The following is a 17,520-nucleotide window of genomic DNA, read 5'->3' as shown; positions in this document are numbered from 1 at the left end:
AGTTACACATTTGTATTGCCCTCTAAAAACACTGCTAAATTATATACAGTAGATGCACTTTTGCACCTTTGTAGCTTGTTCTGCATGTATGTTTTTATGCTTTGTTTCCTAATGTAATGTACTGGTATTGTAATCATCTGAGGACCTCCCTGGGGGTCTCGACCCACAGGTTGACTGAAGAACAACAGCTCTATGTTGAAGGGGGAAGAGAATGTAGACGGAACACAGAGATTCTCTTTCGTGGGATTCTCTTTGAATGATTTATGCTTGTGTCGCACCGACAACGACGATCAGAAACAACATGTTGCGCATCTGAGTTTTGCTCTGGTGTGCGGATCGCTGCATGCAGAAAGAGGCAAAAGGTACTCTCTGAGGCGAAGCGGATTCCGCTGTATTAGAAGTGCTGAATGTGTTGGTAGCAGGATAAAGTCATATGTGACCCGTGGATGCAGTGGTGCTTGGTTTAACGCGTCCTTTATTTATTAAATATGCTTCAAATTGCTCTCGTTCGTGTACCACCAAGGGTCGGTACACTGTGTCACAGTGGTTGAGAAACGCTGCACTAGCCTATAAGGACTATAAAAAAAAATCACACTCATGTGAACTGAGCGGTGGTGTGTGTGTGTGTGTGTGTGTGTGTGTGTGTGTGTGTGTGTGTGTGTGCAACAGCGCCCCTCCTTTAACATGTGTGGTCAGAAAAGGTTACTGCAGGCTACGGACACGGAGACAGACAGACAGACAGACAGACAGACAGACAGACAGACAGACAGACAGACAGACAGACAGACCCACACACACGGCCACGTATAGGAGCGTTGTGACCACCGCTCAAAAAATGGGTTATACTGTATTTGCAACTAGCTCTGGTACTCCTATTAACTCAATGTGTTAATTATAACTTAAAGTTTCTCACCTGGACTGGCCACTCCGTCTATTAGACCTATGCATCTGAAACAACAAAATAAAGCTCAAGTTGTAGATTTGCAAATGATCGTATCGAGAGAAACAGACCAGTAGGGTTGGAGGCGGTAACCGCCGTATCGCCGTACCGCCGTATACCGAGGTCTACCGTGGTGTCATTGTGCTTACCGCGGTAAAAAGACAAAAAAAAAGGTCTATTTTTTATTGGAAAACAAGCGAGTTTTAAAACGGGGGAGAAGAGAGGACCGCATGCGCTCCATGCCGCTCTGCTCTGGGCCGTGTACCACACGTTGGAAGCCACATACGTCACTCAGACACAGACCTGCACACGCGTGATTCCTAAACCCACCAGGCTTGAGTTAAGACCCGCCTCGTGGAAACGCAAGGACTTCCAGGAGTGAGGCGGGTCTTAACTCAATCCTGGTGGGTTTAGGAATCACGCCCTGCACACAGTGCACAGAGCAGGGTACGGAGCACAACTCTATGACGGAGCAGCATACACTTTCTCTGTAATCCACTCGACACAAGGATGTTAATACATACCTTGTGTTGTGGCATATCTTTTTTTATTCATACGGATTACTGGCGGAGCGCGGGCCGCGTGGAGTAAAATCGAAAATGAAACTATTTTACTTTCTCCACCGCGTCGCACGTTGTGCCCCGTACGGCGCGTCGGCGATTTTATAACCTTTTCTGTCAAGTCTTGTAACTAAAACCTGTATATAGCAGCACTCAATCACTGCGATTTGAGAGTTGAGACGTGACGTGAGTTTACAGAATCACTGACTACCCTTCCTCTTCTGGTTTGTTCACACAGCTGTTCGTGTCTGAAAAGCCCAAGTAGCTAGCCTACGTTACTATGGTAACCCGTAACTGCAGAACTAAAAGCTCAGAACGCGTCGCGGATGCGATGTGTTGTGAGCTTGTAGATCTGCTCCTTTGAAAGCCAGACCCGCTGTGCTGTACAGAGAAGTATAACTCGGGCAGTCAGGCTGTGTCTCCTCTCCACTGTGGAGAGGCGACTTTTGGGAAGATGATTGCAATATTTTGGCTTATCGCCAAAGCTTAATTAATAGATATGGGGGTGCGGTAATTACCGCAGTACCGGCGGTAAATGGGAAGACGGTAATCGCGGTAACAAAATGTCCATACCGCCCCAGGCCTACAGACCAGGCAAGACAGAACATAGGTTCAATGGTTGTCTCTCGGGACTGAGAGCCGTCTCCCATGCAGTCAAATCAGATAGCATACAGTATATGGTAATTTGTCTGCAATATTTGTCTTCTGGATTCCATTTCCGGTAACAATAATACATTGAGCCATCTCCCTGTGGATGGGCTACCATGGGAGCGAGGAGTGTGGGCTTACGTGTGCTCATCTCAACTAGAGGAATGCCAGGGTGGGGAGAGAGTCCTGGGGGTCCACCGACAGGAGTTTCAATCAGGTCCTCACCTTGAGAAAGTGTAGAAGGAGTCATTTTAGTGATGTCAAACAACACCTCGTCATCATCATCATTTTCTAAGAAATGACTTATTAACAAATGAAGTTTGTTTGCCAATTTAATAATAATAATAATAAATAATAATACATCAAACTTATATAGCACTTTTCAAGGTACTCAAAGCCGATTTACAAAACAAAATAAAAACAACATTATTAGAACAAAGTTAAAAGGATAAAATCTAAGATGTACATTAACAGGGCACACAAGGGGAAAAAAACTGAAAGGTGGGTGGAGTAAAGTTAGGTAGGGAAAGCAAGTCTGAAAAGGTGGGTTTTTCTGAATGGTGGGCTTTGGGTGTTTAATTTAAAATTTAAAATACTAGAAGCTTGGCCTCTAGTCGGCGACCTGGCCAACTCGGGAACAATGTAAATAGGGAATGAATGCCCCGCCCTTTAATGCAAACTCCATTATACCTGTTGTCATAGGATCCGTTTTGACCATCTGTTTGCGTGTGTCCATGTATGCCCATATATGGAGATATCTGTCTGTCTACATCCATTTTATGCCCATATGGAGATCTTCTGTAATGGTGGCCTCTAATTGGCATATTTAGGAATAAGCTTAACACTAATTACATTAAAACTACCTTTGACACTAATGTGAAAATGTGTGAACTATTCCTTTAAGCCTAAAACAACCATCTTTCGTTAGAGTGTTCCTTGAGCGCTGCCGGCCAATCAGAGAAAGGAGGGCCGCTGCTGTTAGAGTGATATATAGAGTTGCAGATAAGGGGTCCTTCAGAGATCTCTCCTGTGAACAACTGAAACGTCTGGTTTTAGTTGGGCACTGATTTGCAGCTTGCGGTGGATGCAACGTACTCTACGTTGTGAAACTTCAGGCTCGTACTTTGTTTTACTTTCATGCATTTGCTATTCAGATATTCATATATTCATGTGGGTAATCTACCCTGTGTAATCAATAAACCATGCTGAGTTTTAATAGCTGAACTGTGCTCCTGTGTAACTCATCTTTACTGGACCTGTTAGGATATAGAACGACGCATCAACACATTGTCTGACCCTCAGATCATAGATATATACACTTTATTTCTCAGTTTAGCTTGCTTTGTTATAGAGTTATTGAAGAAATGGTGCCAAATCGACTCGTCAGCCATTTTCTTATGCAAATTAGAAGGTTAAAAACAAAAAATGTTGCTTGGGTACCATGTTTTTTCAGATCCATCACAATTCAACAAAAAAGTTATATTGCTATAGTTATATAGTTACTAGTCCTGTGCCCGGATGCAAAAAAGGCTCTTTTTCCTCACACTCTGAGTTAACATGCAGTGTCCCGTATAAATAAACAAATAAAGACGTGATTGGTTAAAAATGTTAACTTGGCCACAGACATCTAGTGCTGTTGGTTAATAAATAAAGATACATTAGTTAACTCATCAGTTACAGACTTACTCTTATTGTTCTTTCTCCATATCCAGCTTCTAGGATACGGCAGTCTTGCTATCACAAAGATGATGATGATGAAGATGAAGATGCTGATCACTATTCCTATCACTGCTCCAGTTGATAGTCCCCTTCTGGGAAGCTCATCCTCTGAAACACACAGAGTTATGACTCAACTGTTATAACATGTTATTACACAGCTTAGTTGAATGCTTGATTCTGATTGGTCAATCTCTGGATTCATGCATGTTGACCCTTCTGAAGGCTTCTCCAGAAGCACAGATAGAATCTGCAGCCTTGATGCAGATGATCATCACAAAAGGCTTTTTCAGCTTCACATTCAAACTTAATTATTATAAAATGGCTTAAAACAATATATTATTTTGATATCGGTTCGATAATGATATTGCATTTTAAGGCCATCATTGGCTAATATCAATGTGATGAGCGATTAATTGTCCATCTCTAATGTTTTCTGGATGTCCCATGATGTGGATCTTCTCAGAGCTGAAGCAGCCCCTCTGGCTGTGAGTGAGCAGGTATGAGCAGGTATGTTAAAGTCTTAATCTATACTATAATTTTGCGAATGTCTGAGTGTCTGAGTGTCACAGCGTTTCTCCTCAGTGGCTGGAGCAATTGATCTGAAATCGCATCACAATTAGCATATGAACACACCTAACATAACTGTGAAGCCCGTTTGTCACTTTCACAAATCGTATGCTGTATATTAGCATTTTTATGGTGTATCTACTATCTATTCTGCATCTAGCTTGAGGCTAATCTATTCTGCATCTAGCATGAGGCAACATGTTTAACCAGCTCTGTGTGTGTGTGTGTGTGTGTGTGTGTGTGTGTGTGTGTGCAGGCAGGCGGGTGTGTGTGCAGGCGGGTGGGCGGGCGGGGGTGTGTGTGTGGGGGGGGGGGGGGGGGAGGGGACACAGTATCTCTGTAGCCATTAAACGAAACGGGTATTTCTTACATTGATGCGCCTACATATCATCATGCAAACACCAGTTAAAGTTACTTTCCATCCCTCATATACTGTGTGCACAGTGCACACATCCCATAACCCACACACTGCACATCATTTCGGAGCTCATATCTTTGAACGGGTAAGGGCTAGTTAGTACTAATAACCATTATTCAAATGATTCATTTTAGCGTATTATGTAGACCAGCGGTTCTCAAACTATGGGTCCCCACTTTGGGTCGCTGGAAGGTGCTGCTGGGGTCACAAATTAGCAACCAAAAAAAAGAAGAAATATATTTTTTATCAACGACTGGTAAAAAAATAAAAAAAATAAAGGAAAAAAAGGTTGGTCGTTGCAACCAATGTGATTGATTGATTGATAGATTGAAGACTTTATTGTCAGTTTGCATAGGAAAAGGTACAGTTTCATGACGGTACAGTTCACTTACCCAGGGGGCAAACCAACTTTTTTTAGGAAACCTGCATTTGCCCCGACATAAAAGGTTGTCCACCAGAAATATTATCTATGACCCAGTAGGATCACAACCTATATGGACAACCCGGTCAATTTGTACGGCAAAGTTCCAATATGGCCGCCTCAATATTAGCCCCTATTAGTTTTAATGGGGGGTGAATAGGGAAAAATTTTAAACTGAGGGATATTTCCACAAAACTTCACAGGTTGATCAATGGTATACATATGAACATTTTTTGTATTGCAAGTTTCCATGAAATCCAATATGGCCGCCACAATATGGCCGCCATAATGTAAGGACCCAGAAAATAGGTTTTGCCTCTAACTTCTGAACCAGATGAGCTAGAAACGCAAACTTGGTGTCTATTTCATGGTGTCTGACCATGGGAGACTCAATGGAATAGCTAATTTTATTATTGGGTGTGTCTGGACCTTTATTGTGCATATTTGCAAGATGGTGGATTCCCAAAATAGAGCTTTAACATAATTTCTACCATGATTGTTGACTGCTTTTGCAAATACAAGCAATATGAATCCATTTGCTAAGATTTATGGCACAGAAGGGACTTATACCTGTATTATTCTTGAGTTTGCATGTTGTCAAAATGGCTGTAAACGAGATATTATATTTCCTGTCCGATTCTACTGTATGTAGTTGTAGCAATGACTTCAGATAAAATCAGAGACCAAAACAATGTATCTTAGAAATTATTTTTTTATTTAATAAATTAACTCACTTACTGCCAATTTAAAATGCCCCTCGAGTGGCACTAGTGCCAGAAGCCTCCATAGACTCCCATGTAATTTATAGTGCACAGATCATGCACGCCCATGCACAGATCATGCACCATGTTTGTGCAGGCTGTTCACAGCTTTCAAACAAAAAAAAAAGATTGGAAATCCGTTCAGGCATTCAGGATTTATCAGCCATAATGTTTTCTTCAGATGTAAACAAAAATGGCTGCCATGTTTGAAAGATGGGGTTGTATGGGGGGTGGAACATGCAAAATCGCGATTGAAATCATGTTTACTAGATTTAATTGGGTCAAAAAAAAAAAAAAAAAAAAAAATTCTAAGTAAAAGTCGCCCAAAGTCGCTTGGCAGGGAACTCCATAGTGAGAAAGTTGCTCTAAAAGTCGCCTGGCACTGTATGAGTTAATAAAAAAAGAGAGATTATCTCAATGAAATGAATGCAACTGCCTTTTTGGGTCTTTCACACATAGACATGCACATGCTTTCCAACAACATCAGCTTCAGGGAAATTATAATGAACACATGATTAAAACAGGCTGCATTATAATGCAAATAATTGCTAGTCACTATCACTGTTACGTGTACCTATCCTGCTGCATCTTGTCTCCAGTCCTTGGCAACGACACCCCAAGTAGCATGCAATTCCCTTCTTCGCACATGAAGTTCAATCACCCAAGAGAGACTTGGAGTAGAACCGCTGCTCCTTCACTTGGAAAGGAGTCAGCTTAGTTGGTTCGGGCATCTAGTACGGATGCCCCCCGAGCGCCTTCCTAGGAAGGTCCTCGATGCACGTCCCACTGGGAGGAGACCCCGTGGCAGACCTAAGACCAGATGGAAGGATTATATCTCCAGACTGGCCTGGGAACACCTCGGTATACTCCCAGAGGGAGTGGAGGAAGTTACGCAGGATAAGGAAATCTGGAAGTCTCAGTTGGAACCGTTACCCCCGCGACCCGATTCCGGATAAGCGGTTGAAGATGGATGGATGGATGGATGGCACATGAACAGTTTTTCTGGCAGCCTTTGATACAGCTACATGATATTGCCTTGTCCATTGATATAGGCCAGGCTGGCTCTGTAGATGGACAGGGGACTGCCTTCCCATCACTGAGAGACCATCCATATTCAGTGAAGCAAGGGATGTCTGGCTTCGCGATGTGTGCAGTTTTATCTATTATGGCTGCAAGAGCAGCTTCAACAGGGTTGATCGGTTATTTAGGAACTTGTACACTCTCAGCTTTGACAGGTCAAAGTCCTCCGAATGGTCAGCTTTTGATGCATATACAGCTATTGTGAGGTCTCTAGCCTGATTCTTGACATCCTCTGAGAGGGAATAAGAGGAATTTTCACCAAACTCCTGAAGTGCAGGGAGATCTAGACCCATGCTGGTCTTGAACCATGCCTTCTTTCCAGTGAAAAGGGGATAGCTGGTGGTATCTCTGCCACTCAGGCTGTGAATAAAGGGCAGGGCACGACACTGTGCGAGTCCAAGGGCTGAGACCATGTGATGGATAGGAAGATATGCATCCTGCTCTGTTCTCACCCACAGCTCTGGAAGGTCTAGGAGGTGGGTGGCAGCATGATATAGATGCCTATATCATGCTGCCGCCATGGGAAGGCAGTCCCCTGTCCATCTACAGAGCCAGCCTGGCCTATATCAATGGACAAGGCAATATCATGTAGCTGTATCAAAGGCTGCCAGAAAAACTGTTCATGTGCGAAGAAGGGAATTGCATGCTACTTGGGGTGTCGTTGCCAAGGACTGGAGACAAGATGCAGCAGGATAGGTACACATGACAGTGATAGTGACTAGCAATTATTTGCATTATAATGCAGCCTGTTTTAATCATGTGTTCATTATAATTTCCCTGAAGCTGAAGTTGTTGGAAAGCATGTGCATGTCTATGTGTGAAAGACCCAAAAAGGCAGTTGCATTCATTTCATTGAGACAATCTCTCTCTTTTTTGGAGCTGTGTGGAACACAAGCTCCCTATACGTGGCCGTGTGTGTAGGTATGTGGGTGGGTATGTGGGTGGCACACACACACACACACACCTCCACTTCGAACAGAGGTTCGATTTTTATTTATTTTTTTAATAAAAAAATAATTTCTAAGATACATTGTTTTGGTCTCTGATTTTATCTGAAGTCATTGCTACAACTACATACAGTAGAATCGGACAGGAAATATAATATCTCGTTTACAGCCATTTTGACAACATGCAAACTCAAGAATAATACAGGTATAAGTCCCTTCTGTGCCATAAATCTTAGCAAATGGATTGATATTGCTTGTATTTGCAAAAGCAGTCAACAATCATGGTAGAAATTATGTTAAAGCTCTATTTTGGGAGTCCACCATCTTGCAAATATGCACAATAAAGGTCCAGACACACCCAATAATAAAATTAGCTATTCCATTGAGTCTCCCATGGTCAGACACCATGAAATAGACACCAAGTTTGCGTTTCTAGCTCATCTGGTTCAGAAGTTAGAGGCAAAACCTATTTTCTGGGTCCTTACATTATGGCGGCCATATTGTGGTGGCCATATTGGATTTCATGGAAACTTGCAATACAAAAAATGTTCATATGTATACCATTGATCAACCTGTGAAGTTTCATGGAAATATCCCTCAGTTTAAAAAATGTCCCTATTCACCCCCCATTAAAACTAATAGGGGCTAATATTGAGGCGGCCATATTGGAACTTTGCCGTACAAATTGACCGGGTTGTCCATATAGGTTGTGATCCTACTGGGTCATAGATAATATTTCTGGTGGACAACCTTTTATGTCGGGGCAAATGCAGCACACCTTCCTTTGCCCCCTGGGTAACTGGTACAAGGTCTACTAAAAGGAGATCCATGAAAAGAGTAAGCTTATTTCCACTGGAAACCATTAAAGTATCTCATATAACATTGAATGACAGACGAATAGAACACAGTACTATGCAGTAGATATGTAAATAAAATAAAATGAGAGAACAAAAAAAAGAAAACAGTAAGTCTAAACAAACAGTAAGTATATACAAAGAAGGGGCAGGGGAGGGTAGGGTTGGGCTAGGTTAGCTGTTTTACCAGTTGCGAACGGCTGCTGCCTGTAAGTGGTTTTTCAGGGCAATTTTAAAGGATGCTAGTGATCCACACTCCTTTATGGCCTTTGGTAAGGCTTTCCACATTTTGGTGGTATAGCAGAAAAAAGAGTTTGACCCTTTGTTGGTTTTGACTCTGGGTTGAAAGTGATCTGTGGCGCTGCCTCTGGTGTTGTTGTGAAGAGGACACCTTGACACACACACAGACAAAGGTCCGCCACCAACACACTGACCGAGTGTTGTTGCACGCACAAGACAGTAGACACACAATAGGAAGCAGCTACAGTAGTAGGCTGAGGCACACACAAGCTGATTTAGCTCAGTGGTTTATGAACGATTTACTTGGGAATTATGTTCAATGAGCGGGTGTTTTTTGTTACTCCGGAGCAATCAGTTACTTGTGTTTGTTCTGCCATGTTTACAACATGAGAACCTGCTGCTGCTGCTAGAGTGTTGCTCTGCTGAATGTGCTCTGCAACGCTCACACTAGGTTAGTGCAGGCATTGCCCGGCAATGCCTGCACTGGCAAGAAGTGGCCACGATTCACATCATTAGATTAGTCATTTATCAAGGGTGTAAAATATTCATGAAATTAAAAAATGAAAATTGCTACATTAGAAAGGTAGTTTAAGTAATAACATTTTAATAATGTCTATATTAACTATATAATAATATTTGAATTATAATCGAGAAACTAAATTCGTTCTTAACAGCTCTAGTGTCCATGTATTTGTGTAAAAAAGGTGTATTTAAGGGGAAATTGACCATGACTGGTACGGTAAGGGGGTAGTGGGGGGGTTAAGATATGTAGCCTGTCAGGAGTTGTATTTGTGTATTTGAGAATTTGTTTTGAAGTAGGGTTAGGGTTAGGTTACTAAAAGGCCCTTGGTCCTCTATTTCCCTAGAGATGGTGACAAAAATATAAATCATATCGTTTTAATAACCATCTTTGAACACCAGGAGTGAATCATTGAATATTTGATTATTCTGCCTCAAACCGAGCATAAACAGTAGAATGTTACAGTGAATACAGTGTTACATTGTCACAGAGGCTCTTCAAGGTGTTAAACAATGATGTAAACATTCATTAATGTGTCTCTAATGAATCAATAATAAACATTCATTAATGTGTGTCTAATGGATCATTAATAAACATTCATTAATGTGTCTCTAATGAATCATTAACAAACATTCATTAATGTGTGTCTAATGGATCATTAACAAACATTCATTAATGTGTCTCTAATGAATCAATAATAAACATTCATTAATGTGTGTCTAATGGATCATTAATAAACATTCATTAATGTGTCTCTAATGAATCATTAACAAACATTCATTAATGTGTGTCTAATGGATCATTAACAAACATTCATTAATGTGTGTCTAATGGATCATTAATAAACATTCATTAATGTGTGTCTAATGGATCATTAATAAACATTCATTAATGTGTGTCTAATGGATCATTAATAAACATTCATTAATGTGTGTCTAATGGATCATTAATAAACATTCATTAATGTGTGTCTAATGGATCATTAATAAACATTCATTAATGTGTCTCTAATGAATCATTAATACACATTCATTAATGTGTGTCTAATGAATCATTAATAAACATTCATTAATGTGTGTCTAATGGATCATTAATAAACATTCATTAATGTGTGTCTAATGGATCATTAATAAACATTCATTAATGTGTGTCTAATGGATCATTAATAAACATTCATTAATGTGTCTCTAATGGATCATTAATAAACATTCATTAATGTGTCTCTAATGGATCATTAATAAACATTCATTAATGTGTCTCTAATGAATCATTAATAAACATTCATTAATGTGTGTCTAATGGATCATTAATAAACATTCATTAATGTGTGTCTAATGGATCATTAATAAACATTCATTAATGTGTGTCTAATGGATCATTAATAAACATTCATTAATGTGTCTCTAATGGATCATTAATAAACATTCATTAATGTGTGTCTAATGGATCATTAATAAACATTCATTAATGTGTGTCTAATGGATCATTAATAAACATTCATTAATGTGTGTCTAATGAATCATTAATAAACATTCATTAATGTGTCTCTAATGGATCATTAATAAACATTCATTGCGACCGTCAGGTCGCATTTACTATCAAAACCTCCACCAGCTGTCTGTCTGTCTGTCTGTCTGTCTGTCTGTCTGTCACACGTCACACTTTTCCTCTGCTCATATTTCCGCAACCGTTGCCCCGATCCATGCCAAATTTTGCACACACACCTACCAAACCACAACCACAACCCATCAATTCTCACATGACCCTCTTCTAGCGCCACCATGAGGCCGGTTCTTGCAAAACACATTTATGGACACAGCTCCTACAATTTTTGCCCAAAAAACACACAAATCGATACACACTTGGTCTACACTCATGTCATCAACATGGATCTGTCCCATATAGCACCACCATCAGGCTGATTTTTTTAAACACATATTTGGAAACTGCTCCTATAGATTTTGCCCTAAAATCACGCAAATCGGTACACAGCATGTCTTCACTCATCTCATAAACATGGATCTCTCCCATATAGCGCCACCATCAGGCAGATTTTTTCAAACACATTTTTGGACACTACTCCTACACATTTTGCCCTAAAATCACGCTGCGACCTGACGGTCGCTTATCTCCCGATTAGGGAGTCTTAATGGTTACCTTTGATGTAACGTTGTCTCTCAGCAGTGTGGTTGAAGAGTGGCAGGTGGACTCTACAGGTCACATGACCTGCTGTCCTCACTGTCAGGTTGTTCTGGACTTCATAACAGCGTTGAGAAGGTCTGTAGGTCACCGAGGGTTCAGCAGGGATGTTGTTTCCATCAGCATCCAGCCAAGACATCTCAGGTTGAGGATACCAGCAGCCAGAATCACAGCTCAACGATACGCCACCGTCTGTTGGTCCATTTGAAGAGATCACTGGCTGAGACACCTCCCCTTCAAAAAACACATAAATGAAGCTTCAGTGTTTATGCAGGACATGGGAGTCAAGTCACTGCAAGCTGTAGTCAGATGTCAGTCAGCTCTGTTCTCATACCTCATTATCATACCTGCGGGTCATTAAGGCACATGACTGCCATACTCCAATCAAAGCTCAATCAGTAGGGAAGGCTCCTTTAAATACGTCTTGCTTTCTCTTCCTATGCTTGGTTTCCAAAGCTTCGAAATCATTTGCTGCTTGCTTCCTCCTCCACCCCAGCCTCCACCTTTGCACGATCAGTCTGGCTAAGCTCAAATACTTGGTGATTGTCTGATTAAGTTACATGTCAATGTTAAGTTCAAATACTGTGATTTTGACTAAGTTACATGTCAATGTATTGCTATTATTCTGCTATTGTATCCCTGTGGGAGGGTATTGCTTTGCGTTCCCTGGTTTTGCTTAGCATGCTCAGAAAAGCTTGCACAAACTTTCAGGGAGCATTCTCCCTTTAAAAAAAGATTAACTGTATTCTATTTATGCAATAAATGGTTACATCTGCTTATTGTATATTCCATTTTGCAATAAATGTTAATGACTTGACGTGAATGTTTCTGACTAAAACATGATAAACATTGTTTAACATGACTTCTGTCCCTCTGACGGGAAGGGATCTTTTGGGGTCATGTGATCAGTGAGGTCATGTGGTCAGTGAGGTCATGTGATCAGTGAGGTCATGTGATCAGTGAGGTCATGTGATCAGTGTGATCAGTGATGTACGGTTGCTATAGTATTTAGCTCCGCCCTCTAGAGACTTGTCTATATCTGTCAATTTAACTCTTGAAAGTGTAACCAAATGTAAGGGTCCATCTGGTTTCATTTTACACTCAGGAGTTACAGATCTATCAGGGTCCATTTGGTTACCAGCTCTCCACCGAGTGTGATCTACAAGCTCACAACGGTTACAACTGCGACGCAACGTGACGTGAGCTTGTATGTCTGCTGTTAACCAGAAGTTAACAGCAGACAGTGTTAACAGATAATGCTACAGTACATTCTTGCGGAAACAGGTGGATAGAGCAGTGGTTCTCAATAGGGTTAGAGTGTTCAGCAGTGTTAAATAGCTCTATATTTTGACAGTAATCATTGCTATAGAGTGTTTGTTTAGTAACAGTAACAGCCAGACTACTTATAAACGACATAAGTGACCATCTCCCTGTCTTTGCTATATTTCAACAACTCCTCACAAAGGAAAACAAAAACACAGATCACTCCTACACAATGACACGTCAAAGAACACCTGAAGCCATAAATGCACTAAAAGCAGATCTCCTCAAGCAGACCTGGAATAAGGTCTACGCAGCAAATGATCCAAATAATCTTATGATGCCTTTCTGTCTGTTATAATACATTTATATGATAAAAACTGTCCAATAAAAAAGACTTTCCACAAAAATAAACAAAAACAGGAAAAACCATGGATAACCAAGGGTATAAATAATGCATGCAAAAAGAAAAATTTACTTTACAAATATTTTCTAAAAAATAGAAATAAGGAAACAGAAACTAAATATAAGAGATACAAAAATAAATTAACACACATAATAAGAACAAGTAAAACAGACTATTATCACAAGTTATTAGATCAACATAAAAACAACATGCAAGGAACCTGGAAAACATTAAACAGCATTATTAAAAATGGCACTGCAAAAGCCGAATACCCAAACTATTTTAAAAAAGAGGATAAAATAATGGAAAACCCAAAGGAAATTGCAGATGAATTCAACTCTTTTTTTGTTAATGTAGGACCAAATCTTGCAAACGAGATTGAGGAGCCGAGAGAGAAGGACGGTCTGGATGAAAGACTTATTAATTCGAATCCACAATCAATCTTCATTAGAAGTGTAAATGAACAGGAAATATTAAAAATTGTCAACAAATTTAAAAATAAGAAATCAACTGATAACACAAATATTGACATGATGATAGTTAAACACATAATTGAAACCATTGTAACACCGTTAACCTACATTTGCAATCTATCATTCCAAACTGGTATTTTCCCCGAAAAAATGAAAACCGCAAAAGTAATACCCATATACAAAAGTGGAGAAAAACACCAACAAACCAACTACAGACCGATCTCTCTCCTATCCCAATTCTCAAAAATTCTAGAAAAACTTTTTGTGGAAAGGCTTGATAATTTTATCGAAAAGCACCATCTACTTAGTAATCATCAATACGGTTTCAGAGCCAATAGATCCACCTCAATGGCAGTAGTAGAACTGGTTGAAAACATCTCAAAGGCAACAGAAAATACAGAATATACAGTAGGGGTTTTCATAGATTTAAAAAAGGCTTTTGATACTATCCACCATGACATACTACTCAAAAAATTGCAAAGATATGGAATTAGGGGCATTGCCCTTTCTTGGCTTGAAAGTTACCTCAAAAACAGGAAGCAATATGTCCATTTAAATGGAGTTAATTCTGAAACCCTTGAAGCAACATTTGGAGTTCCCCAAGGCTCGGTTTTGGGCCCAAAACTATTTATTCTCTATATTAATGATATATGTGAAACCTTGAAAAATATGCATTGTGTTCTGTTTGCAGATGACACGAGTCTGTACACCTCGGGTGCAGATCTTGGACAGCTCTTGCAGGTAGTGGAAAGTGACCTAAAAATCTTAAAAAAGTGGTTTGACCTAAATAAATTATCATTAAATATTAGTAAAACAAAATTCATAATTTTTGGCAATAAAAAGGTAGAATTTCCAATCAATCTAACAATCAATGACATTAAACTAGAACAAACTAATCATATTACATTTTTGGGAATAACCATTGATAGCAAACTTAGTTGGAAACCACACATAGAAAACTTAAAAAGAAAATTAGCCAAAACAATTGCAATTCTATATAAAATGAAAGGTCTCATCAACAAAAAATCACTTCAGACCCTGTACTGCGCCTTATTTCTGCCGTATTTAACATACTGCGTAGAAGTGTGGGGAAACACTTATAAAACAATCATTCACCCAATAATCATGCTTCAAAAAAAGGCAATAAGAATGGTAAATCTGGCTGATTATTATGCACCAACAAATTCATTATTTATTGACAACTACACACTTAAATTTGAAGATTTAGTCAAACTCCACTCTGCAGCAATAATGTACAAGGCTCATAACAAAACACTTCCAGTCTGCATGCAGGAGCTGTTCAAGTTATGAGAATCAAAGTATGAATTAAGGGGAACAGCAATATTTAAGAAAAATGATGGAAAGACAAACTCAAAAGGCAGATGCATATCTGTCATAGGGGTAAATCTGTGGAACCAACTAGATAAAGACCTTAAAATGGCAAATTCATTAAAAACATTAAAAAAAACATATAAAGCCAAGTTAATTGAAAAATATACAGAAACTGTATAATTAATGTTTATGTGCATATTGATTGATAACTTTTTCTTTTGTTTGATCTACTTTTTCTTTTGTTTGATCTACTTTTCTTTTGTTTGATCTAAATTGTAATTTTTGAAGATTTAAGATAGCTAAAATTCCTTTGTTATGCTTTTATATTATAATCATTATTATTATTATTTTCTTCTCTCTGTGCGATTTTGAACATTTATTTTGACATGAAAAAAGGTGGGCATTATAAGCTTCTGCTTCAGCCCATACCTTTTCGGACTAATTTGCATTTTGATGACAAAACTGCACTGTTTGTTTTTAAAATGTTTTACCCGAAATAAACTTAACTAACTAACTAACAGTGTTAAATAGCTCTATATTGTGACAGTAATCATTGCTATAGAGTGTTTGTTCAGTAACAGTGTTAAATAGCTCTATATTGTGACAGTAATCATTGCTATTAGGGGTGGCTTTGTATCAACATTTTGTTATCGCGGTTACCGTCCTCCCATTTACCGCCGGTATTGCGGTAATTACCGCACCCCCGTATCTATTAACACTTTGACTGCCACAATGTTAAGGGTTTTAAGGGTAAAACCCTTGCCACCATAGACGGCCATTCATTTTTGACGGAATAAATTGAAAATGGTAGGATGTACGAAAATTGACAAAAATTTCAGAGAATATAGAGTCGGAACCTTAGCTTTCACCATAAAAATTTCGTCCTGCTGTGGTGTTCTGCTGTGGAGAAACCTGAGGGAGAGCGAAAGCTGTACAGATGAAAAAGGAGCATCAGAAATTTACTTTCTGAGATAATTGAGGTCAAAGGAAAAAAACTTTCAGAAGCCCTAGAAACAAATTGGTAAATGGTACAAGAACACACAGTACCTCTAAATGAAGAACAGGGTGCAGGCCATAATAATGTAAAAAAAAAAAGTTTAAAAAAGTTGTACCGTGGTCTAGTTATAAGGCAGGAAAGTGGAAGAAGCCAGGAGACTGACAGAGGCTCTTTTTTCATCTTCCCAGGATGAAGGAGAGACAGAGTAGAATCCACTGTGTTTTGACCTGGGATTTTTTATTCAAGCCTTCAGTTAGACATCAGACATCTCAAAAATAAAGATAAAAACTCTGATAAAGATAACAAAAAAAAACTTTACATTGCTGTTTCACTTCAGTATAGTTGTAGATGTGTTCCATTGCAATCATCATTTTAGTCACTTCAAACTAAAACGGTCAAACTACCCTGAGCAATTCAAAGTCATAATACATAAAATTAAATAAAAATTGATGTACATTCATATGGAAATGTTTGTATTGACAAAGTCAAGCCAACTGCGACAAACTTCACCATGTTAGAATCCAGACCAGGCAACTGCAATAAGAGTAATTATGAAAAAAAAAAACATAATTACCATAAGGTATATATAATTATTTGCTATACATTTTATATACACAGGTACATATATTTCCAAAATAGCAGATCTACAAGCTCATAGCCCGGCACCGCGCTATGAGCTTGTAGATCTGCCATTTACATATGATGCCTAATAGCCGATCTACAAGCTCATAGCCCAGCAAGGCACTATGAGCTTAGTATTTTCATGGCTCTCCTTTTAGTAGACCTTGTACCAGTGAACTGTACCGTCATGAAACTGTACCTTTTCCTATGCAAACTTCTAATAAAGTCTTCAATCAATCAATCAATCCCTTCTTTGTATTTACCTACTGTATGTTTTTATACTGTTTTTTATTTCCCCCTTTTTTCCTGACTATATCTACTGCATAGTACTGTGTTCTATCCGTCTGTCATTCAATGTTATATGAGATACTGCAATGGTTTACTATGGAAATAAGCCTAGTCTTTTCATGGATCTCATGATCTCCTTTTAGTAGACCTTGTACCAGTGAACTGGTACAAGGTCTGACCAATCCATCTCGCTGGATTGGTCAGACTGCGACGTTTGCGAGTGACTTATAGTGGTTGTTTTGCTGGGATGTGTTTGTTTTGCACTAAAT

The 17,520-nt window shown here is 39.2% G+C and overlaps 1 protein-coding gene across 1 annotated transcript in view; it reads right to left on the bottom strand.

Annotated features, from left to right (window-relative positions):
• The window catches only part of LOC308301379 (butyrophilin-like protein 2), a 45,693-nt gene that overhangs the window by 17,542 nt on the left and 10,631 nt on the right, over positions 1-17,520 (bottom strand). The window contains exons 3-6 of the mRNA XM_080745347.1: positions 11,833-12,108; positions 3,835-3,975; positions 2,290-2,373; positions 914-948 (exon numbers count right to left, since the gene is read on the bottom strand). Of these exons, the coding sequence (XP_080601473.1) occupies positions 941-948; positions 2,290-2,373; positions 3,835-3,975; positions 11,833-12,108 (509 nt within the window). The 3' untranslated portion in view covers positions 914-940. The remainder of the gene's footprint in view (positions 1-913; positions 949-2,289; positions 2,374-3,834; positions 3,976-11,832; positions 12,109-17,520) is intronic.

Source organism: Nannobrachium achirus (assembly GCF_963921795.1).
Source record: "Nannobrachium achirus genome assembly, chromosome: 16".
Classification (NCBI taxonomy): domain Eukaryota; kingdom Metazoa; phylum Chordata; class Actinopteri; order Myctophiformes; family Myctophidae; genus Nannobrachium; species Nannobrachium achirus.
Note: the sequence above shows the minus strand (reverse complement) of the source record. Positions and strands in the feature narration are given on the sequence as shown.